Genomic DNA, 25,336 nt, shown 5'->3' on the forward strand with positions numbered 1-25,336 from the left:
ATGGACACTGGGGCTGCTTCTGCCTTTTGTCTCGCCATTGTTTTTGAGAGGCGTGATCCATCTGTGAGGTCCTCAGGAGATCAAAAAAATTCCCCCAGTCCCTACTTTCAGGGGGTTTACTATCCCTAGCAAGGGCCAAAGCACAAACCCAGGCAAGAATAAATCATGGTGCAGAAGCTGTAGACTAGGAGACATCTGTTCAAGACGTGTCACAGGAGCTTGGGTGTGGATTTGTAGAAACGGATGAGTTGGAGAGAGTGTACTCTACAGCGAGGATCCCAGAGTTGGTGGCCCAGGCTCCAATCTGGCTTTGTCACCGGCTGTCCATGTTGCCTTGGAGCAAGATTCAACTGTGGAACCTTTAGAAGCTTCAGTGTCCTCAGATGTAAAATGGGGGTCATAGTACTTTCCCCATAGAGTTCTTGGGGAGGTTTAATGAGAAGATGTAGATAAAGAGCTTAGCACGGGGCCTGGCACACAGCATTGTCATTTTAGCACCTCAGTAACGGATTTTGGAGACTCCCATTATCAAGTAGAGAAAAAGCTCTTCATTTGTTCTTATCAGATAGTTGATAATAAAAGTAAATATGGCCTGGCTTTCTTATCAGTAGGGAAGGTATAGAATGAGGAAGGAGAATGACTGTTAATAGATAACCTTCGTCTAACTGACAAGGGAGTTGGCTCAGATTAGAGAGAGTAGGATGCCAGGTTCCGATCTCTTGGTGACAGTAGGTTGTGATGATGTTGACTGTGTGGATAGTGCTATCATGGTTGTTCTCACAACTAAAGATTTCATTTTTCAATGACGTTAATCTCAAGTATTGAAACACTCTCATATTCCTACTAATAATTAGGGAAACGTTTTAAGGTTAAAGTGAACTTGAATCGTTTTGCTCAGTGAAGTGTTTTGTCTATTAAAGGGTGCCCATGGGGTGCCTGGGTGGCTCAGCGGTTGAGTGTCTGCCTTTGGCTCAGGTCCTGGTCCCAGGGTCCTGGGATCGAGTCCCACATCAGGCTCCCCGCAGGGATTCTGCTTCTCCCTCTGCCTCTCTCTGTGTGTCTCTCATGAAGAAATAAATAAAAATAATTAAAAAATAAAAAAAAAGGGTGCCCTTTAAGTGTTCCAGCATGTAGATCTAACACACATCATCTGGATGGTGCATTACTTACTCTATTCCTGTTTGTCTGCTTGGTATTTCCTACCCAGGAGTTCGTTGACTTCAAGGCAATTGAATCCATTATTAGCTGGGAGAAAAAAAACATCTCAGTCTCCCTCGCCCCAACAATGGATTTTTTAAATGCATTGTACACAGTCCTCTGAGGGGGGAAAAAAAGGACATTTGAGGGGGTGGGTGTGAACATAGGGATTTCCTCCTCCACCCTAACTGTTGCTAAACTGTAAGTTAATATTGTGAGAGAGAAAAAAAGATCAAGGTCTCAACTTTCGTTGGCATATTGTTTTGTATTTTTGTTTATTAGTTATAATGAAGACATTGTCTCCCCCTCCTCCCCGCCCCCCAGTACTGGTTAAAGCTGGGGGGTTTGCACTTGAATATGCAGACCTGGGAGTTTGCTTAGATTAACTCAAGGTCCCTGGGCCGCTTAGATTCCTCCTGGAGGTTCTTTTTATACCATCAGGTTATCCTGGTGTTGTCTTGCCGATAGCACTTCTGATCAAGAATTTCTTGTATGCTCCATCTGGTGGGGTGGGGCAACGGTATGCTGTGCTGCCTTTAAATGTATTTTGATATTTGTCATCAGAAATGAAAACAAACCTTGGAGATTTATTTTCTCTATTTAAATCTGGATGTTTTTCTTTTGCCAAAATCTCTTGGGGGTGATAAGGCAGCAGTGGTTGAAATACTTCTATGGCTTTCAGCAAGTGAGAATTTCCCAGATTGGGTTTAGATTTGTATTTGTTTACGTTCCAATGTTTTTCTTTCTTTCTTTTTTTTTTTTTTTTTTGGTAAGGCCATAATTTTGAGTATCAGCAGAACTTGGGGCAGATAGAATTTCATGGAATGTATAATCCTTTTGGGTTGTATATTTTACTCCAATAAACTTTCACGAGGGGTTGGGTAAATAGGATAAAGTCTTCAGCACATTTGACTTGGCTTATTTTGCTCTTTTGTTCTTTTCCCTTTTTTCCTGATTAGACTTCTGTTCTACTCACCTGTTAAGGGGTCAGCTGCACTGTATGAAAATAAGGGATGTGGGGGGTGGTGCATTTACTAAGGGGGGTTGTATCGGGCTTGGCAACATATCAGGCTAATAATGAAGTGATACGGAAACCCCCACTCTAGCTGCTCCAGGGTAGGTCCAAGGTGTTCTCCAGTGATGGCAGGATTAGAGGTCTCTAGAACAAGAGCAGCTTCTGTCTTGGTCCTCTCACTTTGGGGTAGAGGGGATGCCTGAAATAATTATCCCCTGTTGGCAGAGCATAGGACCATCCATCCAGGAGGGATCCTAGACGGTGGAAGGTGAGACCATAGTGTAGGAAGAGAGTTGATGCTTTTCAACGTCAGCCTGACTTGATTTGAAAAATATTTTATTTTCTAAAGCCATAGAGTAACTCACAGACTCATCGAAATCAAAATTTACAATCTCTAAGAGGACTAGGTTGTAGGGAAAGAGTCCTGCAGAGGTGGGCAACTCAGAATGATATGATGGAGCTATTCCCCTGCTCCCCCACCCCCCACCCCAAAGCCTTGGCTTTGTAAACTGCAAAATGGATTTGGTAATACCTATGATTAGCTGTTGCTGTTAAGGATTATATGCAGTAACACATCCAAAGGGTGGCACATTTTCTCTTTTTTTTCTTTGAAGTTTTTCTATTCACACTTTCAATAATGTAGCTTTAAGTAAATATAAATTCCCTTTCCCCCAGCATTTCAGATCAAATGAGTTGACGTAAAGTGTTTTGAAATCTACTGATATTAATTCTTGTTTGTGACTGCCTCTTAGTTGACTTTAAAACATTTGTTTGCCCCAGCAACAGAGGAGAAATAGCCTTTGATCATAAGTCAGGTGCATTTTCAGAATGTGGCTTATTAATGTGGTTAATTTAAACCCTTCCATATTCTTTTTTTTTTTTTTTTCTAAGATTTTCTTTATTTGAGAAGGAGAGAGGATGAATGGGGAGGGGCAGAGGGGGATGGAGAAAGAATCTGAAGCAGACACCGTACTGAGCGTGGAGCCCAACTTGGGGCTCGATCCCACCACTGTGAGATTGTGACCTGAGCTGAAACCAAGAGTCAGACGCTTAACTGAGCCACTCAGGTGCCCCTAAACCCTTCTGTATTCTTGATGGTACAGAACCTTGTATTTTTAATTGTGTTCCTGGCTTGTAAGTTACCAGATGATCTACTGGGTCCCTGTCAGCTCCAAAATTAAATGATGTATGCGTTTATGTATTGCCTTAACTCTAAAGCCATGAGATGATGGGAGGGGGTGGGTGGGTGGTGCACTGAGGAAATGACAACTTCCAAACAACCATGAACCTCACAGAACCTGTGTCTCTAGGGACAAGTGAGGCAGAGGTAGAGCTGCAGTCAGGTGACTCCCAGCAGTCCACTCACACTCACTGGTTTCCGCCTGGCCGCACTTATCAGGAGTGATGTGAACATGAGTCAGAGATGGTTTTATAAGAATTTTTATTTTGGTTGAATCATCATTTGTTGGCTATTTCCAATTTTTAAATATCATTTGATTAGCTCAAAGATGCCCAATCTTTATTGTCCTGACTCATTGAGGGAGGTAGCTCGCTAATTAACAGCGAGACCCTGGGGAGGAAGAGGGTTGGCAGGCATTCCCACCTGATGGCTATCCTGGCAAATTCCAGAGAGGGAAGCGTGTGATCATGACTCCCGGCAAAGCGATATAAAACCTGGCACACAAACCCATTATGGGGACACTTTCACCTACTTTAATCCATTCATCTTCCTCTGCGAAGAGGGTGAGCTGACGTCACTCCCTCATTTTTGCACACAAAGAAACTGAGTCTCAGAGAAGCTAAAGCGAGTGGCTCAAGATCACACATTTGGGTCTGCGAAAATTCCAGATGGAGACAGCCTACCAAAGTTAGAGGAGAAAGGAGGGTCTCGAAGATTCTCTCCTTCTACTTTAAATTTTTCTGTGTTGGTTGGATAGTTTTCAAAGAACAAGGATAATTTTTAAGTAATCATTTTTTTAAAAACTAAAAATTCTATTTATTATATTTGTAAATATCATTCAAGTTTAAGAAAATGAAAGAGGACCTGATTAACCTTTTGCCCAATCCTCAGAAGACTAGTTAACTACAATGAAGTAATTTGATCAACATGATAAGCTGGTAAGTGGTATAACATGTTTCAAAACTTAATATAGACTAAATGTGGTGACTTAAGGCCTATATTCCACTAAATACATGTTTAGCTACCTGAACTACCACAGACGACTCCAGGCTGTGCTATTGAGAGGAAGATTCCAGACCCTTGGCTCTGGGGTCTACGATATCCGGGGTGGCAATATGGCACCTCTTGGTACCTCGGGGCACATGGCTCTTCCTATTTACGTCGGTTTCTTTATCTGTAAATGGGAATCATAATACCCATCTGGCAAGGTTAGAATTAGACATTAGAGATAATGAATTAGGTCGAATCTATCAGAAACAGCCATTTTTATAGATTAAAATCAAATATTGGGAATTTCATATGGCTTAACCTAAAATATAGAGTCTGATAGGCACTAAGTAAATAAACTATTCTAGCTATAATAGGGGGTAAAAATATGATTCTTAGGGACATTGTAGTTTGATCCCAAATGACTATTTGCTTTTCTCAAGGAAATGAGGAACATACATATGGCTTTACAGTTTCTTAATTATGGTCGCAGCTCTCTGACTTTGAAAACTTTCTACTTCCTTGAGCTTCACCCTCCCCTTATGGCCCTTCAGGATGGGTTCCAAAAAGGTTCCGCCCTTCATGGCTTGGTTCACCTTTTTTGTTCTGTTACTGCTCACTTGGACACAGATGGGTGTCCTTTCCTTGAAGGATTTTCTTTTGTTGAAGATTCATTATTTTTAGGTTAGAAACTTTTCTGTGCAATAACTGTCCTACCTCACCGATGCCTAGAAAATGGGCATATTTTCTGGATTTGTAGTGCTGTTGTAGTTTCATGTTGGGTAAGTGTTGGCTAAAAAGAGATCTCTACAATTTACTTAAACTGAAGTAGTAGTACTGAGTGATAGAGTCTGGGGTGACTTTGGAGATACCTGTGTTCTCTGGACGTCACAGTGTTATTAACTAAATGTTGACCGTGGGCTTTAGATGATTCATTTAAAAAGACGTAAGGTCTATTAGACCATCTGTGGAAAATTTGTGAGTATCTCCCCATTATATATTTATAGATAATAGAGACAGTGAACAAACAGTAGGGAAACAGCTAAGGGTGAGTTATCATTAGTTCATATTTGAAATTCATTTTATTGGATTTTCCTCGTTTTCCTTATCAAAAAATACCCCTGAAGCGATATGACACTACACTCAGAGAAATCCGCTGCTTAAGCCTGTTGGCAAAATGTAGAAACTTAACCACATTTCCTTAAAAGCAAACTATTGACGTGAGCGGATGGGGCTGCGGTGGGGGTGGGGTAGAGAAAGAAGTGGGAGACAAAATGAGGAGAACCCAAATCTTAATCATTTTCCATAGAATTCAACTCACTTTTCTACTCCCCAAAGTGACAGGCTAATCTTTTCTGTTTGGTCTTTTGAATGATTAAGGAAAAGGAAGCTGACATTTATATAAAACTTAACTCACTCAACGGCATCTTATGCCTGGCAGTAACATACGTCTCTCTGCATACGTTTCCAAGATTTTTCTTGTTTCATTAAAACTGCAGATGTATGTCATCTGTTTTGCTTGTCTGCATAGTTTTAGTCATCTTAGGAGACTTGCAACCTAGATTAAAAGTATGCAATTCAAGAAATGGGAAAAGAGGAAGAATAAATGTCACTATCTCCTTGTGGCGCAGCAGAGACTGTCAGTAGCATATAATGTGGAAGGGTCAGTGACCGTGCCTTTAGACACCCACTTAAGAAACCAGACCTAAGTAAGGTTAAAACTTTTTTTTTTTTAAGTTTTATAATTTAGTTAGATTTCCCAAGTGACCTTGGGAAAGAAGTGGAGAAGCGGAGGCCATTGCAGTTGTCCAAGGCCCTAACTGGCAAGGGCTCTGGGGACAAGGAAGAGGCATGTTTATTCTTTCCTGACCTTTCATGTGGCCTCTCCTTGGCTCCCTTCCCATCCTTCCTCCTTTTGTCTTTTTCTCCTCTGTGAGAGCAGGATTCCACAGCAGCTTTTCAAGATCCAAGACTTACCTTATGTTCTGGGAATTTACCAAGTGAATTCTTGCTTCTTGAAAAATGATAACTCATCAGCCAGGAGAGAAACAGGTACCTAAGAGAAACAAGGTGGGATGTCCAGCTGTGGACCAGGCTGTTGGTGATGCTGAGGGAGGGCTCATGGCAACACACCACTCCCTGCCCTGTGTGAAGGTTGGAGGAGTGCCGAGCGCAGGCCAGGAGGGCAAAAGTAACCTCTCCAAATACCCTGCAGCCATGCTGCCCACCATGGCTCCAGATGGTGGACTCACTCTGGACCAGCTCCCTGGCACGCCTGGCAGATGGCCAAGCAGAACAGGATGGTCCCTGATCTATCAGCGATCTCAGAAAACTGCCACTGCTAAGCTTGTATCTTTCTAGAATCGTGCAGATCATAGATTTGCCTGCAGTGTCATTGGTGGAAAGGAAAAACCGAAGTGAGACTTAGAGAAATGACTTGACTTGCGTCCTCCAGTATCTGAGAAGGGCTTTGAAGAAAGGGATGAGGATGAGGATGGAGAAGGTATTGGTTTGAGAGAGCTTTGGATTTAACACACAGTCATCCTTGGGGGCAGGAGTAAAGTCTTATTTGGGGGAACAGGGTTTATATAGTGTAAACCCTCTAGAGGTCTGTGAACACCAGAGGCATAATCTAGCCATGGGATTCTTGGCCTCCCAACGATCCAGTCTAGTGTCCCCAGATGACCCACCTCGGGGAGCAGCGAGCTCTTAGACTACTCTACTTAATGGACCCTTCTCCCTGTACCCACCTCTCCCCTCTCAGGCCACCCAATCCATTTCCCCTATCTCCTGAGTTCTGCCCGAGGTCCACCTTGATGTGACACCCCAAATGACCCTTCCTCTCTGGCTCACCTAGCTGACTTTCCCCTTTCTTCCTTGCCTAACTTTGCATATCAACCCCATTTTCAGTCTCCAAAGAGAACATTTTATTGAAAATAGAAATCTGAGGCAATGAGAAAGAGTAGAAATGCATCACTGTTTATTTTTAGAACCTGCACTCAAGGCCTAGGAATTCACACAACAAACCCAAACTTCACTGTCGCCGTAGGAAAGGTTTCTACATTGTGCTTGCCAGAGACAGGAAAAGAGAGGGTTGATTCTGGTTGCTCTTGTAAGAACTCCATCATAAGTTTTTAAGCCCAGAGTGAGCCTCTACTTGCAGAGCCCTGAAGCCTCTATCTGCAAGTCCATCTTAATGACAGATTCTGTGTTCTGAGCCAGAGTGCGTCATCCCAGGTCCTGTGCTTTTCAGATAAACACAAAGCTTCTGAGGGGAAAAAGCCTTGACGAAGAAGACTACAGGTTGTTCTCCCATGGGAGTGCCTGGAAAGGCTCTGAATTGGGACACTTGAAGTGAGCCTCCTGACCTAGGGGGAGAATTGCCACGGCTGACACAGCTTTTATAGGATGTTCTACAAGGACCCACAGACTTGAGCCATGGGTTAGCCTGGCTTATTGTTTCATCTCAGTTAAAAGACTTTTGTTAAAAGAATAAGCAAGAAAGTTCAGATGAGTCAAAAACGCATTTTCAATGCCAGCTCCAAGGATTTAACTTGAGGGCGAGTCATGTGCATTTTGCACTGTTTCCCCAGGGATTACCAGTTGCCCACCCAAATGTCATCACTCCTGTACCTTGAACAGGTAAAAGTGGATTTGCTTTTGAAACTGCAGTGTTCATTTAACTGCAGAGTTCAGTTTATCATTTAACTGCAGTCCCATATTATGGGAACCCCCCCACCCAAGAGTCTTTTCTCTGTGCAGGTTATGAAAAAAATCTTTTTAGGGGTACTATATTTCTTTTTTTTTTTTTCAGATTTTTTTAAAAGAATTTATTCATAAGACACACACACACACACACACACACACACACACACACACACAGAGGCAGAGACACAGACAGAGGGAGAAGCAGGCTCCATGCTGGGAGCCCAACGTGGGACTCGATCCCGGGTCTCCAGGATCAGGCCCTGGGCTGAAGGCGGCACTAAACCGCTGAGCCACCCGGGCTGCCCCTAGTATATTTCTTAAATATAACGATAGCAAATATATTAGGAAGATGTGTTAGTTTTTTTGATTGCTGCTTCAATTCAGAATAAAGTTTTTAACTATTTTGTTGTCCCATCAGGATACTTCCATATCTTAATGTATATGTATACTTCCATAGCTTAATGTATCTCTCTATACAGTATGTCTTTATTGCAAGGGAGAAAATAATAACTTGGCAGGGGAGAAACCTGGTAGACACCACCCTAATCGAATATTCAAACTTAACATCATCGGAAATTGGACAAATTGACATTAAGTGCCATTTGATAAGGTGAACAAGAGAAAAACCCAGCCTTGCTTCTGTGATATCCCTCCAAAAACACACAATTTCCATCTAACCATAAAGAAATATCAGATAACCCCCAAACTGAAGAATGAACGGTCAACAAAATAATCTTTAAAAGCATCAAGGTCATGAAAGACTAAGAAAGTACCCCAAATTGATGGGTTGCTTGGGTGGCTCAGTTGGTTGTCACCTACTCTTGATTTCGTCTCAGGTGGAGATCTAAGGGTTGTGACATGGAGCATGGAGGCTTGTATCAGGTTCCACGCTCTGCATAGAGTCTGCTTGTCCTTCGCTTTCCTGTCATGCACTTGCATGCCCTATCTCTAAAATAAAGAAATAAAATCTTAAAAGAAAGTGCCCCAAACTGAAAAAGATTAAAGAGACATGAGAACTAAATGCTACGTGGGACCCTAGCTTGAGCCATTTTCTTGATAAGAACATTATTGGGACAACTGTTGACATTTGAATGGGGTCTCTAGTTTTAGATAGTAGAATTTTATCAGTGTTAGTTCTGTGATTTTTTTAAAAGATTGTATTTATTTATTAGAGACAGAGAGAGGCAGAGACACAGGCAGAGAGAGAAGCAGGCTCCATGCAGGGAGCCCCACATGGGACTTGATCCCAGGATCCCAGGATCACGCCCTGGGCTGAAGGTGGTGCCAAACCGCTGAGCCACTAGGGCCGCCCAGTTCTGTGATTTTGAGGTTCTACCATGGTTACGTAGAAAAATATCCTTATTTTTAGGACATGTAGACTGAAGTATTAGGAATAATGGCGTATTATATCTGCAACTGCCTCCGATGATTTAGAAAAAAAAAACATTATATACACACTATGTAGTATTCTAATTTTTAGGAGTGGAAATAAGTAAAAGACATTATTGTAAGAGATGAATTTGAAGCATTAGAACATTTTTTAAGCTCTTTAATACAGGGACAATTATTTAGGTTGTCAGTTTGACAATCCTGAGAAAGTTCTAGCTGAAGCCTGGAGTGCCAACTTTTTCGCACGCCAATCCTGTAATCTGCTCCTGCTCTTGTGAGGTTTGACGGAAAATAATTTCAAATATGTTGTAAAATTTACCAGTATGATATTACTGCTATAAACAGAATTTAATCTGTTTAGAGCTTAGAAGTCTTATCTTCAAATTCCTCTGATACGAAGTATTAAGCTAGTGCAACAGAAGTTTTTGAAGACTAAATCAGATGTTTTTGTGATTCATAAAAATGTGTAGCTTTCTTATAATATTTCATTTTTCCCCTTATTGTATGAAATAGTGTGTACTTATTATAAAAACTATACACAAGAAGCTTTGAAATAATCTAAAGAAAATAAAATTCAAATAGAATCCCATCACTCAGTGGGAGTGTCTGGGTGGCTCAATAGGTTGAGCATTGGACTCTTGATTTCGCCTCAGGTCATTATCTCTGCATCCTGAGATGGATCCCTAAGCTGGGCTCTGGGCTCAGTGGGGAGTCTGCTTGAGATTCTCTCTCTCCCCCTCTGCACTCTCCCTCTCTTTGTCTCTCTCAAATGAATGAATTAGTCTTTAAAAAAAAGAGATATATAATCTTGAAAAAAAAATCTCACCACTCAGAGATGACATGCCACTGATAACATTCAGGAATTTTTCTTTCTAATATACCTTTTTAAATTGCCCCATTTTAGAGACATCATGCTGAATATTCCATCCTAATGTTTTTACTCATTTTATTTTATTTATTTTTAAAGAAAGAAAACATGAATGGGGGGAGCAGGGGAGGGAGACAGAGAAGCAGACTTCTGGTTGCACAGGGAGCTTGACCTGGGGCTCCATCCCTGGACCTTGGGATCACGACCTGAGCTGAAGGCAGACCTGAGCTGAAGGCAGACGTTTAACTGATTGAGCCCCCCAGGCACCCCTGTGTTTACTCATTTTAGCAAAGCATTTTCACAGGTCGCAAAATTTTAGTATTTTTAAACTTTTCACCTTAACATACTCTTAAATTTACAAAAGAATTACAAGAATAGAACAAAGAATTTGTGTGTTCCCTTCACCAATTGTTAGTATTTCCATAGTGGCTTTCCCTCCCTCTTTGTATTCATATATATAAACGTGTGTGAATTTATAAAATATATGGATATTATACACATAATTTTTAATACAATTTTTTTCTGACCCATTTAAAAACAAGTTGCAGTCATCATGCCCTTTCAGATTATTTTGTATAGTCCCGGTGAAGTTTTTAGATTCAGGAGATTTGACATATGGTACTCATGTTTATTATAAATTACATTTTCAAATTTTGCCAATGTTCTTCAAAATGCCCTTTATAGCAATTTTTTTTTAACCCTTGTACTAGGCACCAATTCAGGATTATTTAGATGTCATGTCTCTTTATTCTCCTTTAATATAGAAAAGATCCTTAGACCTTTCTTTGACGTTGGCATTTGTGAGGAGTACCGGCAATGTCCTTCCATGTAGATTAGTTTGTTTCCTACTCATGGTTATTAATAGCTGCAAAAGATCCCACTGACATTTACTTAGATAATGGTTTATGTTGGATGAGTTGGTGGCTTCCAGATGTTTGCTTTTATAAACAGTAATATTGCAGTGAATATCCTTACACTTATATTTTTGTACGCATTCTTGATTATTTCCATCTAATAGAATCCTGGAAATGAAAATAATGGGTGAATTGGCATGGGCATGAAGACTCCTGAGACATGCTTCCAAATTGCTTGGAGAAGGGTGTAAAACTGGCGACAGTAAAATCTCACAAGTTGCCAAATTAAGCTCCACTTTTGAAATTCAGGAATATAAAATAGCTGTGGAATATAATCTTTTTTAAAAAAGATTTTATTTATTTATTCATGAGAGACACAGGGAGAGAGAGGCAGAGACATAGGCAGAGGGAGAAGCAGGCTCCCTGTGGGGAGCCCGAAGTGGGACTTGATCCCAGGGCCCCAGGATCACACCCTGATCCAAAGGCAGGTGCTCAACTGCTGAGGCTGAGCCACCCAGGCATTCCAGAGATATTTCTTGATATAGACCAGGCATCAGCGAATGCTTCTTAAAAAGAGCAAATAGTTAATATTTTAGGCTCTCCAGGCATATGATGTCTATTGCAATTACTTGCCTCTGCTGTTAAAACGTGAAAATAGCTTTAGATGCTATGTTAAACACAGACATGGCTGTGTTCCATGTATGAGAACCAGTGGCCACCAGATCTGGCTCATGTATGGGCTGTCTTTATCAACCAGCGATTTAGACCATCAGTGCATCTCTGGGAGGGAACATATGCATTTATTATATTGGTCACACAGGGACACTCTTTTGAGTTTTTAGACATAGTGAACAATACTCTAGTAGCTTAGGCCTTTCACATAGTAGGTCCTTAGTCACTGCTTGCTGAATATGTGAGAGCTTCTATCATTCTGTGTTTTCCTCCAAGTTATATTTTCCTATATTCTACAAAAACCGATCTTGGTTTGTTTAGCACTGATGAATTTTTTATTTTGTTTTTTTGTTTCACGTCGTTCTGAAATGACAGTTAAAGGAGATTGGGAATGGGGCTTCTATCCCCAAATGCAGATTAAAAAAATATTTTCAGATATTTTTAGTGTTTATCATACATCAGGTTGTTATTTTATTTTTATTCTCTCACACTGAGGGTAATTTTCAACAAAAACTCTCTTTGGGGATTTAGACAGCTTTTGTTTTAATTAGAAAGTCCTCTCCCTTGCACTCTTATACTACTGTTGACTCAAATAATTAAAAAAATAATAGCTGAGGACACATTTGTTTTTTTATAAGTAAACTGCCCCTTGTAATCTAGAAAAGAGCCTGCCTGTGGATACGCATGGGGTGTTTGCTCCAAGAATATTTCTCATGGTGTGGGGAATGGCAGCGATGGCCTCCTGACCCTCGGGCCAAAATACGTGATGTATTATGTACATGACTAGCTCTGCTTTGTCCATGAGGCTGTCCAATAATAGCAAACCCATATGACAACCAATTTTAGGAAACTTGTGTAGTTGATTTGAAATCTTGCCCTGGGTAGTTCAACCGTGGCTGAATAAAGATATTTTCTTTTAAAATCACTACTTTGTTGCCCTCAGTGGTTGTTCTCTATTAGCCTGCCAAGGAATGTTATTCCCCATTTGTAGAACTTGATGAAGTGCCCCTGAATCTCCTGGCTATGGTCAACATTTCATCTGAAAGGAAACAAGTATACCTTTCTGGTGTATAGTGAGGAGTGAGGACATGTAGCTCATTTTCATGTTCAAGCTGAGCTGTTAGGCGATTCTTTAGTCTCCCTGGGCTTTTCTAGAAGGAATGGTATGGAAAAGACATGGGGAAAAAAATCACTGTAATTCAGCCAATGAACAGAGCAGCACTGTCATCAGAGCACAGCAACTGTTGTGTATCTCTCTCTGTATTTGTTGCTTAGTAAGAGGGGGTGTTGACCTTCACGTGTAGGGTTCCCTATCTCAAAAAGTATCTTTATTTTCTCTCTGCCACACCTTTTACAAACATGCATTTGACAGATACTACGTGCCAGGCACTGTGCTGGGTAGCCCTTGGGGATATAAATGTGTAACCCGTCACCACTGTTAGCACACCTGTGATTGGAAGGCTCCGTCCTAGAAGAGAAACCAGTGGTCGTCATGGACATTGATAGATAAAGGTCTCCAGTGTCTTCTGTTTTTTTAAGAGAAAGAAAACAGGGGAGAAAGAAACCCCATACATTCCACCAATTTTCAGCTCTGTGTTTTATGCTATTAGAAGATTCAAAAGAAATTGCCCATAGGGTTGGTAATTTTAGATAATCAAAACCATAGAGGAGTGATGCCAGATAGGCTGACAGGTGGGAAGCACAGTGTAGAAAGTCTGCATGGCACACACAGTGGTTATTACATGCCGGGAGCCCGTCCCTAGAGTGTTGTCAGACCCAGTGATTTTTTTTTTTTATCCCTCTGTCTATAAAAGCAGTGCCCACTGGTAATTTAGAATGAACTGCATAAGCCAAATATTTAAAGTATTTTGAGCTTCTTAGCAAACCAATGAACAGGAGTTCAAGAATATGTGTCTTGGGTGATAATACTTTATCTTTCCAGAGACTGCATGAAAAATGTCTATGCAAATTGAACGCACTAACTAGAAAGAGGGACTACTTGAACCTGGTAACGTGCAGTTATTGCTCTGGGACTCTTACAGGAGGAATATACACAGTTTAATAAATGTGAGGTGATTCTTCTGATACTCTATTTGCTTGGTTTTCTAAAGCCTTCTAGAAAAAGTGTATTTTGGAGAATCGATCAAGGTAGTTCAAGTTGAAGGTTTTCCTCTTGATGCAAAGCCATGAACCTGAAGATCGTTTTCTCGGGGAGATAAAAAAAAAAAAAATCATGACTCGCACCAGAGCATTTCGTTGAGAATTACTGTTGCTTGCATTTTGGAATTCACACTGTTAAAAAGAGAAATTCTGGAAAGCAGGGGTGGGACGAGAATCGTGGTTTGCATGTTGCCTATAATCATGTATTTCTTTTTTTGAGAGCCTGTTTTTCTTGGCGGATTTTGGTCTTAAAATAGAGCACAGCATATTTATTCTTGGGCTTGGCAAGGACCAGCATTTTGTTTACTGTTTGGGCTAATGTTTTGTGGACACAAACCTTTTCATAGACAATCCCAGGACTGAAATGGCTTGTAAAAAGAGGTCAGCTCATCCAGGCCCCAGCACCCTTTCCCCAAGTGGTCTTTGTGCCAACAACAAGGGCCTCCTTGTCGCCTAGATGTGCCCAAGTGACAGAAAGTTCTCCCTTCTGAACTGGAATCTTTCATACTGACTTCCCTGCTTGAGCTTTGTTGTTGGGAGTTTCACAGAATCTGCAGTTTCTCTTTCCTGTGATAGCCTTTCAATAAGAGAGATCCCAAGGACTGTCTTCACGCTCACTCCCTAACCCCTCAACCCACCCTGTCTTCTTCAGTAGGTTGTAGTTCCTCCTTGTATTTCTTTTGATAATTAAAAGCCCCCCCTTCACCACTAACCTACACCTTCTTAATCTGTGGAGTCAAGAAAGGAAACTGTGTTTAGTTCAGAATATCACTTCTCTGGTGCTTAATTTTATAATAATATTAATGTTAATATAGCTGAGGGTAGCATCTTACCATGGGAAGGTCAGGCTCTTAAGGGTGAAACCTGGTATAATAAGAATCACCCTTGAAATCACATACAAAGTATGTGATGGAAAAAAAGTATAGTAAATGGAAACAACATGCAGTTTTATGTCTACAGCCCTTCACAAAACTTCCTATCTCCCCGAAAGTTTAGAACTACTGATGTGGCCAGTAGAATAAAAGAAAAAAATCTTATCTGTGAAAGACTTTCACATAAAGGTAGGGGTTTGTAGACACACACCTGCTTTTGCTCCCTACCAAATACAACCTCATTAAAGTGATATAAAGGAGGTTTGTTTTTGTATCACTGTGGTCAAATGTAAGTAATATAAGATTTACCATTTTGACCATTTAAAAATATATAGTTTAATAATGTTGAGTACCTTCCCCTTGTTGTATGACCATCATCACCACCTTCTCCAGAGCTTTTTCATCTTCCCAAACTGAAATTCTGTACCCAGTATGTACCAACTCCTCCTTCCTCCCTCCTCTGGCCCCTGACAATGCCCCTTCTACTTTCTGTCTCTATGGATTTGATTATCCCAGGTACCGTGTATAGGTGGAATCTTACAGTATTTGTCCTTTTGTCCCTGGCTTATTTCACTTAAAGGAGCTTTTTAATTTTACTTATTTATTTATTTATTTTAAAGATTTTATTTATTTGTTCATGAGAAACACAGAGAGAGAGAGGTAGAGACACAAGCAGAGGGAGAAGCAGGCTTCCTGTGGGGAACCCAATGCAGGACTCGATCCCAGGACTCTGGGATCATGAACTGAGCCAAAGGCAGAGGCTCAACCGCTGAGCCACCCAGGTGCCCCCTAAAGGAGCTTTTTAAAAGGCACAAATCTACAAGTACCAGGATAACAGGAGAGGAAAGAATAGGAACAATTTTTGTCTCTGTGCTGAAGGGGAACCCATGGCTAAAATATGGAAGACTGGCCTGTTTTCAGAATATCAAAATATTCCTGCATCTTTTATTGTCTTTTAAATGAGTTGTTTGGCTCTCAGCCTTCCCCAGTGACAGCTTAAGGTCCTGTTTTTTCAGGTCTGCAAAGTGTTACCTTTTTTTTTTTTTTCTACTTATGCATCTGCTTTCCATCTTCCAAAGTTGTATTAAAATTTTTATTTGTGGCAAAGAGAAGATCCTATAAGCTTTCAAGGAGAAAAATAGATCACATGCAAAGATCAGGAATCAGAATGGTTTTTGACTTGTCCACAGTTAACCCTGACAGCCAGAATGCCATGGGGCCATGCCTTGGTTATTCTGGAGGAAAATGATGTTAAAGCTAGAACTTTATATCCAGCCAAATTCTTAGTCAAATATAAGGGTGGACTAATGACATTTTCAGACACACAGGTTTTCAGGAAGCAAATGGAGGAGGTGGCCCACTAAAATAAGAATAAACCAGGAAAGAAATGGAGGGAAGTGAGGTGAGGGGATCATTGTGTTGTGTAAAATCCATATTTAAATTATATGCCTATAAAACTTTAATAGAGTAATTAAAATTAAAGAGAATCCGGGAAAAGGAGAGAGAAAGGTACCGAAGGATATGCTCCCGCAAAATGAGGGAGTAAATAACAAAGGCAGAAGGCATGAAGAAAGCCAAGGATCCCAATTCAGGAGTGCCAATTGGAGTGTAGTGATCACTTAGGCAAGACAGGAACAGGACAAAGGAATGCAATGGAGCTGATCGACTTTCTGGTGAACTCAGCTCTTCAGAAAATCCATTGGGAGGTTCTGCAGACCTTCTGAATTTGTGGGAAGAGTTAATGATTTGTACATAAAACACCAAGAATTAGAGAAAATGAGGTAATTACTAACTCCAGAGAAAAGACATCAGGCAAGAAAATTACGTCAGCAGTATAAAAAATTTATGTGATCCTAGTAATGTAAACAGTGAAGAGCAATTAACCAAAATTTGTGAAGTAAATAACAAGCGCTGGGAGAACAAGCAGAGGGGAAATCAATGGGTAATGTCTAAAACTGGCAGAGTAACCCTACATAAGCATCTTAACTAGAAAATTTTGGTGAATATCATAAGAAATATCTAAAAAGATTTGCAAGTGGTTTAAACCTAAGGAACAGAAAGGAGTGGGACAACTATTTGACAGTTTAACCCTTAAATGACCACTTGATTTTTAAAAACTATTTGCGTGCTATGTACCTTGTACACTAATGAAGTTATAAAATAATTGACATAGGAGAGCAACCTACATGCTGCTGAGGGGACAATATAAAGGATCTTTAATGTTGTTAAGAGAGGTGTTTGTTGTGATTATTGAAGGAGACGATGTTTGCAAGAGTACCTAGCACAAAGTAGGTGCTGGATTTAAATCTAAAGCAAGCACGTTTGACCAGACTAAGAGACAGTTCCTTGAAAAGCTATAGAGAATGACTTGGCTGTCTTTCCTGCCCTTCCGAGATGGCATTTCTTGCTGTGGCTGGTCATTGCTGCTGTACTGTGGGCATTGGGCTCATGACTCCACAGGTGTGTGTGCTTGCATGTGTGCATATGTGTGTGCGGATGCGTGTGTGCACGTGCATTAGGTTGTAAAGTCAGTCCAAATGACGTGACTGTGTCAGCCTGTCTTTGGCAGCCATATCACTTGTGGCCCAGTTGACATCATCAAACAGTATGTTCCATCCATGTCCTATGTTGTGTATTTGTCTCAAGTGTTAGGCCCTTTCCAATTTCTTCACCATCAATATGTCTCTATGGCTGCAGGCGATGCTAAACCCCTGTGCCATTGGGGCTGCCCCTTCCTATTATTCTTGCTAGACATTCCCCAGCTCCTTGTCAGTCCCGACACCCAGCCCCCACCACCATGACAGTCTCAACTCTTCTATTCCCCTTGAAGATCCAGCTTACTTGGCCCTTCCTCCAGGAAGCCTTCCCTGAACTGAGCCAAGTGTCTCCTTTTGTACTCTCATAGCATGGGTACGGCCACCCTCACAGGGTCCCAGAGCTAATGCATCATCGCAATACAGCTGATCTACCTGTCCCTTCTGGGAAGAAGTGAATACCCAAGAGGTCAGGAGTCTGTCTTGGTCAGTGCCCGGTCTCTGACACAGTTCTCTCTCACTAGGGCTGACACTAATCTTGTGGGTCGTCAGGGTTGCAGCCACTTGGTCAGAGATGACTCTTCCCCTCTGTGAGAGGAATTTCATGTCAATTCCTGGAGGATCCCAAGGCCATGGCCTCCATATCTTCAACCTTGTGATCCTGGTTTGGAGGCTCCTTCACCCCCTTACCACTTTAATGCAGAACTAGGTGCTAGGGACGATCTGTGGGACATGGTTCCATGGGTCAACATTCTGATGAAAGCAAGTTCACAATTCACTTGCCAAGCAGGGATTTCCCTCTTTTTCCATTCCATCAAGGAAGCACCTCGGCCAGGTGAACGGATTCATTCATTGACTCAACAAATATTGACAGAGTGTTTGTTCTGTGCCAGGCACTGTTCTGGGTACTTGGGAGGCAGCAGTGAATAAGATGAGATGAGTTTTCTATCCTTGAAGACCTTCCAGTTCTAGAGCAGAGAAGCAAACCAGCCAAAGCAAACACAAGCAGAATCATTACAGGTACTGAGAAGGGGAGGCTACGTAGACGTGCTGACCAGGGGTCGGCTTCTCCGTGAAGGTAGCATTTGTGCTGAGTGATGAAAAGAAGCTGCTCAAATAAAGGGTAATGGCTACACCGTCTAATGTGGTGGCCACTGGCCACCTGTAGCTATTTAAATTAATTAAACAAAATTTAAAAATTAGTGCCTCGGTCACAGTAGTTACATTTCAAGTACTCAATAGCCAACCGATGGCTGGTGGCTACCAAGAGAGAGCATTTTCATCATCGGAGGAGTGTTCTGTGGGAAAGAGCTGAACTAGAGAAAGAACATTTGGTAGAGAGGGACCAGCAAGTGCAAAGGCCCTGGGGCAGGATGGCACTGGTGTTGGAGGGGCCAGAAGGCAGTCATGGTAGAGCTTGGTGAGCAGAGGGAGGGAAGGCACTGGTGAGGCTGATGTAAGCAGTAGGGGAGAAGGGGAGACTGGATTACTTACAGAGGGGCACATGGATGTTTTTTTCAAAGAACTGCTTCTTTCCCTTTCACTTCTTGAAACCAGGCATGAAGTCAAGAATGGTTGAGTCTGATAGAACTTTTAAAAGGACCATGAAAATGATGTCTGGAGATAATATTAAGTATGTGAAACAAAAAACAGCCCATGGAGAAAAAGACCTCTAATGAGGAATACAGCATGGATATAGCAGGTCCTGCCTCGGAGAGAAATTCTGGTTGACTCCAGTGGCCAAGGGCAGAGGTCACTCGCTGCCCCTCAGCCTTAGAAGCAGGGAGCCAGCCAAGAGCACAATTTCCCAGCTCTTAAAAAACAGGACAATGTCTTTTAAATTCCTTCATAACGTGGGTGGTTCCTCGTAAAAGTAGGATTTTGACTTTTGTGTCTTAAGAGGCTAGAATCGTATTCCTGTTTTATAAACTGGAGCATCTGTGCCTTGACTTCATTTCGGATCCCCTTTCCCGAGACGCTTGTCCCCTTTCGCGCCCGCCTCTTTGCTAAACAGGTTTTCTTCCTCTCTTTGTAAGGGCACCTTTGTTTAAACCCATCGAGTTACTTGCCTTTACTGTAAACACAGTGTCCAGTGACTCTCCTTATTGTGGAGAGCCAGCAGGTTCACAGGAGGGGAAAAAAAAAGTCTTCAAGGTCACTTTCTGGTGTTAGCATTATAAAATAAGTCATCGTGACTTAAAAAAATAAATAAATAAATACAAGAACTCCACAGGGCCTCCTCGGGGTTGATTAGCCCATTACCATCGGGTTCCACCGACCAGCTAGCATTTGTTGAATCATAATTGATCTGATCACATGTAATCTGATCATTAGTAGCCGTGTAAAAATAAATACACTCGCCTCCTGTTTCATTTGCCCTTGAAGGCTCTAGGCGGCTCCAGGGTGCACCTTTGCGTCGGAGAAGTGGGGCCGGTTCACGTTGCAGCCTGTGCGCTTCCCGGGGTAGCGGCCGCCAGGGACGTGCGTGCAGGTTGCCAGCCCGGTCCCCACTTCACCTGAAATGCTGTGACCTGGCGTCGGCGTTTTCGGCCCGAGGAAAGGGAAACCCGGCTGCAGCTTTAGGAACAGCTGGCTGTCGAGATCAGGTTGTAAGTGAGGGCCAGCTAGGTCATGATTGCCGCCTGGATGCTCTTCTCGCTCTTCACGGTAGGTCTCCCCGGGTCAGCGAGTGTTACTGTGGGGTCTGCTGCGTGCTGCCCAGGGAGCTGGCACCTTTGGGGCCTCCAACTCAGGAAGGCACATTTCCCATTAATCTTCGGGGAAGCTACCCTGTTGAACTCAAGGTGCTGGAGTCACCCAGAAAGAAAAAAAGCACAACATCCCTGATGTTTCAGGCGCTGGAAGTTCTAAGTAGCGGACGCTGTGCTTCTGTGGCCAGGTTTTCTTTAGGAAAGCTAAAGAAGGCTAAGGCCGTAACGGTGCTATTCTTCAGGCTCCAATTTTGTTGTAAATTATTTCTCTTTCCCTAGTAATTATTGTAATATCTCAGAGCCTTCAATGTATAGAGCATTTTTCTTCTCAGGGAGGCAAAGCTTAAGTAGAAATGCTCTCTGGGATTTTTACCTGATGATTTAATGCTACAATCATTTCTAAACCAGTTGGTAATGATGTTGGATGCATTGCTAGGAAACCAGGCATACAGCTCGCAAGCTGCGGAATACACGAAAGGTATACATGCTATGCTTTGACATCTGGTCAAGTTGTTTGCCACTGACCTTGAAGATGTTGGCAAGGTTGGTAGGCCTGGGGGGAAAGCTAAAGAATCTTTCTTAGCGTGTGAGACTATTATGTGAACTCCCTTTCAGACCCACTCTGGCCCAGTTTTCTGGACCCCAGGGGTTTGGGGGCAGTTTTTGTATTTCTGTGTTTCCCTAGGCCAAGTTGAAGAGTATAGGGATGTGTATGCCGTCCTGCCTATATCCATACAGAGATAGCGAAGTAGAGAAAGGAAGCATGGAGCTGCACACTTGAACTTCTTCAAGGTCATGATGATCAGCCCAAGGTCAATAAGGCTCTTAAAAAACATCGTTACTCGAGAGAGATGACTTCATTTTCAGAACTCTTTCAAATTTGCGTGTGCTGATGTATCAACTCACGTGTGGGATCTTTGCTGCTTTCCTGATCCCAGACGGCTTTGGGTGATTGAGACATGTATTTTTAAGATTTAAGAGATTCATGAAGATCTATTCACGTTTTATAGGCACACAGGAGCACCCTTTTTGCTGTGCCGTACCCCATAGGGCTTTGGACCAATGCATGCAGTTGCAGATTCCAGTCAAGATACAGAGCAATTCATTTATTCCACAAACCTATTTTGTTTTGAATTTCTGTTGGCATGTTCGGGTATCTAGTTTACTCTTCCTTTTGAAGGTGAAGCCAAACCATTTTGTAACAAATAACAGCTTCTGACACCTTCCACCCATAAGGTTGAGTGAGATGTTAGAAGCAAGCAATCTGATTTGCTGATTCTTTTCTCAAAGAGTCATAAATGGCAAAGTTGTACCATCTGATTAGTTGTTTCTTCATATTATACTAGTGGGTTAGAATGGCATAATATATATTAAAATATATTGCATATATTAAAAATAACTGAAGAAATTTGTAATAAGTACTGTAATTAGTACAAGTAATATACTAAAAATAAAAAACATTAATTTGGGGGAGAGTTCAGGTGTATATATATATATTTTTAAAGATTTATTTATTTATTTATGATAGAGAGAGAAAGAGAGAGAGGCAGAGACACAGGTTGAGGGAAAAGCAGGCTCCATGCCTGGAGCCCGATGCGGGACTCGATCCCGGGACTCCAGGATCGTGCCCTGGGCCAAAGGCAGGTGCCAAACCGCTGAGCCACCCAGGGATCTCCCATCAGGTGTATATTTTTATATAAATTGAGTTCTGGGGTTTTAAGAAAATTGAAATCCTGCTAGACACAAGGACTGCAGAGGTCAAGCTAGCTTATGAAGGGGAATTTAGTGGCTCAAATCACTGAAAGGTACAGGAGGAGAAGGCTTCAGGCACAGCAGAATCCAGGGGTTCAGACGACAACACCAATGTCCCTTTTCCGCCCACTCAGCTGTGTTTTCCTCTGTGGGCTCCATTCCTGGTTGGCTCTTTTCCTTTGGTATCAATATGACTAATTAACAACAGCTCTAAGCTTTTATCCCATTTTCTCAATTCCTTACATTTCCAACTAAAGCCTTGGAAGGGAATCTCATTGGCTCTGCTTGGTCTTCTTGCCCCCTGTGGCCCAGAAGGAAGGGGAGGGGATGAAGTGTAGTGTTCTGATTGGCCAGGCATGGGTCACATGCTCAACCCTGGAACTGCCACAGGCATCAGCGTCCCTAACCCATAAGGCACAAGGGTATAGTGGCAGAAGGGATAGGTCTATCAGGGAAGTTGAGGGACAGGTACATCAGATAGACCAAGACAGCACATGTTCTCTATAGAGAAATTCAGGCAATGTAGGCAGTTGAATTTTTTGAAAATTGTCTTTATAAACATCTACTGTAGGCTGACCTTCCAAACTAGTAAAAATGTTCAGGATTGATTGATTGATTGACTTTTTTTTTTTTTGAGTGGGGACTTGCAAGATACTAACCTTTTACTGGATGTGAGACGTAATCATTTTGGAAAAGAATACTGGAAATTGAGTGGCTAGGGGACTGTGCTAAGTTAGGGTGACAGGACATAAGGAAAAAGTATTCTGTGCCTATCTATGAGGAAAAAGCCAGGGAGGAAAACTCTAATATGGTTTGGATCCTGGGGCATCAGATAGGCCTGGTGGGGGGAGTGCATTGCAAACTGATTAACTTCATACCATTCCACTGCATAAGGAGTCAGTTTGGCAGACATTGTGAAGTCACCTGTCTGAGCTGGTTCCTGGGGACAAGAAGGTGGCTAAGACAGGATCTCAACCTCTGAAAAGCTTACTGTCTGGTTTTGTTTTTGTTTTTGTAATTGTGACAAGATAGACACAGCATAAAATGTTACCATTTTAACGTGCAAAGTATTATGCTTTCCCCTATCATAATATACGTGGGGATCTGGATTGGTGAAATTTGATGAAAAAGAAAAGAAAAATCAGAAAGTAACAATCCTGAGATCAGAAATAATGGCTCTTGATTAGTCCAACTGCTGGAAATTTTTCTTCTTTTGCCAAGCATCAGGAAAGGCAGTGAGTGGCTCCCTCTTCCCTGGGTCAAAGGGCTGCCAGGAATTCTCAGAAAATCCTCTTCTCACGGAGAACTTTGAAAACCATGTAAGTGTCTGAATGGATCCTCCTGCATACAGCAGGGGGGATACCTATTTGGTTATTAAACGCTGCAGACCAAGAGGACACTGCTTTGCACAATCCTGCTAGCTGTGAGTTCCACGGGGGAGAGTGCAGGAGAGGAGACCTGCTTTTAACTTGAACAGCTTGTGTTTGGGTTGGTGGCATGCCTTAGAAACAGAAAGGAGCCAATCCTCCCTTCAGCCACTCCAGGCTTCCCCTGTGAGTTTCTTTTTTACCCTGGGATTTCATGTGGACCCTGAGCTATGAAAACAGATCGCATATGGCCTGCTGTCAAGCATGAAAATAGCCTTTTTGTTCTTGGGGAACTGCACAAAGCAAGTGGGAGAGGGAGAAGAAACCTTTTTTTTTAGCATGAAAATACTATAATTCTTCGAGGACCCCCCTCCCTGCTTTGCTTTTTTGCTCCGGGTTGAATCACAACTTTGACCATAGTAATAAATAAGTGGTGGCTGTTAAGTCTTGAGCTCCCGGGAAGGCCACTTGTCCTCTGCTGGGGCTGGGGCTGGAGGTGGGATTGAACCTGCACATCTCTAAATATTCCCCTCACCTTCCACACCTCCCAACCCCCACCCCCCCACTGCCATCAACTTACCTGTACAACACTACTGTACAAACCCCCAAATCAGTGAGCCTGTGACAGCTGAAGGCACATGTTCGAATCTGATTTCCAGTAAGAGTGGAGCAGGCTGGGAGGTTTCATGCTTCTCCTGTGTATGGAGGGTGATGTGTTTCTTCTTGGCTTATTGGGATCAATTCATTCTTAACTGCTTTCAAAACAAAACTGCAGCATTAGTGCCAGTTTCAGGTCCAAGGGCCTCTGGCGCTTGTTGGAGATGGCTGATGGGATCTCATTATTGACTGCCCCACAGGCACCTGGCTCTTCCTTTTGGCTAGCCTAAATGGAGACTTTCGGGTGGTTCATGTATAATGCATAGCAGGCAATGTTCTTTCCTGGCTGACTAGCCAGTCATTCATTCCACTCTGTGTCAGGTGCTGGGGACCCAAAAATGAGTCAGATGCATCCCTGCATCAAGGGATGTACAGCTAGCAGTCTTCCTACTACTTCCTGGGAAAGAGACATTTTGGTCCAAGACAGCAAATTTGTCATCAACATGAAAAGGAGGTCTACCGATACTTTAGTGTTTATTCATAGCATTAATGACGTAATAAATAAGGAACTTCACTATGTCAGACTCAATAGAATCACAGAATTTTCAAGCTGATTGAGAATGCTGGCTCTGTATCTGGATGGCCGGGATCCAAACCTCAATGGATTTTTCTGTAAAATGGGGATAATAATCATACTCATTTCATACATTTATAAGGGGGATTATGTGAGTTAATTCACAAAAAAAGTATTCAGAATACAGCCTGGCTTTTAAAGCCAGGTTACCTTTAAAATACCAATTCATTCATTCTTCAAAAAAATGAGTAGTGCCTATGGTTGCAATAAGTTTATGAATATTCTAAAAACCACTGAATTATACACTTTAAAATAGTGCATTTTCTGGTACGTGAATTATATGTCAATGTAGCTGTTTTAAAACGAAAATGAATGGGGTGCCTGGGTGGCTCAGTTGGTTAAGTGTCTGGTTCTTGATTTCGGGTCAGGTCATGATCTCAGGGTCCTGGGATGGAGCTTTGAGTCTGGCTCCATGCTCAGCAGAGAGTCTGCTTTGAGATTCTCTCTCTCCCTCTGCCTCTGCCCAGCCCCCTACTGTGAGCACATGCTCTCTCTTTCTCAAATAAAAAGAAAGAAAGAAAGAAAGAAAGAAAGAAAGAAAGAAAGAAAGAAAGAAAATTAATTGACTATCTATTGTGTGCTGGACACTGTCTTTTTAAAACTGACAGGTAAGTGACTTGCTCAAGGTGAGCGAGTGTCTAGAGCTCAAGTCCTCTGGGACACAAGCCAGGCTCTTTGCAAAATGTCAGAATAAAATGAAGTCTACGATTCAGATTGGAAGCTGAGGTCAGCTTCCTAACCAGACCTTAAGGAAGAATAGTGGTATGACCTAAGCACCTTACCTTTCTACCTTTACCAGCTGTTTCCAGCAGTTCTCCCTACCTGCCACATACCTCCGA

General features: G+C 42.1%; 1 protein-coding gene across 11 annotated transcripts in view; it reads left to right on the forward strand.

Moving 5' to 3' along the window:
* The window catches only part of PALM2AKAP2 (PALM2 and AKAP2 fusion), a 468,534-nt gene that overhangs the window by 373,159 nt on the left and 70,039 nt on the right, over nt 1–25,336 (forward strand). Inside the window, exon 1 of one of the 11 annotated variants that reach the window (XM_077912869.1) lies at nt 19,835–20,103. The exons of the other annotated variants lie outside the window; for them this stretch is intronic. Coding sequence (XP_077768995.1) covers nt 20,068–20,103 — 36 coding nt within the window. The 5' untranslated portion in view covers nt 19,835–20,067. Of the gene's footprint in view, nt 1–19,834; nt 20,104–25,336 lie in introns of those variants that run through there. 11 annotated transcript variants of the gene reach the window in all.

This window comes from Canis aureus, chromosome 10 (assembly GCF_053574225.1).
Source record: "Canis aureus isolate CA01 chromosome 10, VMU_Caureus_v.1.0, whole genome shotgun sequence".
Classification (NCBI taxonomy): domain Eukaryota; kingdom Metazoa; phylum Chordata; class Mammalia; order Carnivora; family Canidae; genus Canis; species Canis aureus.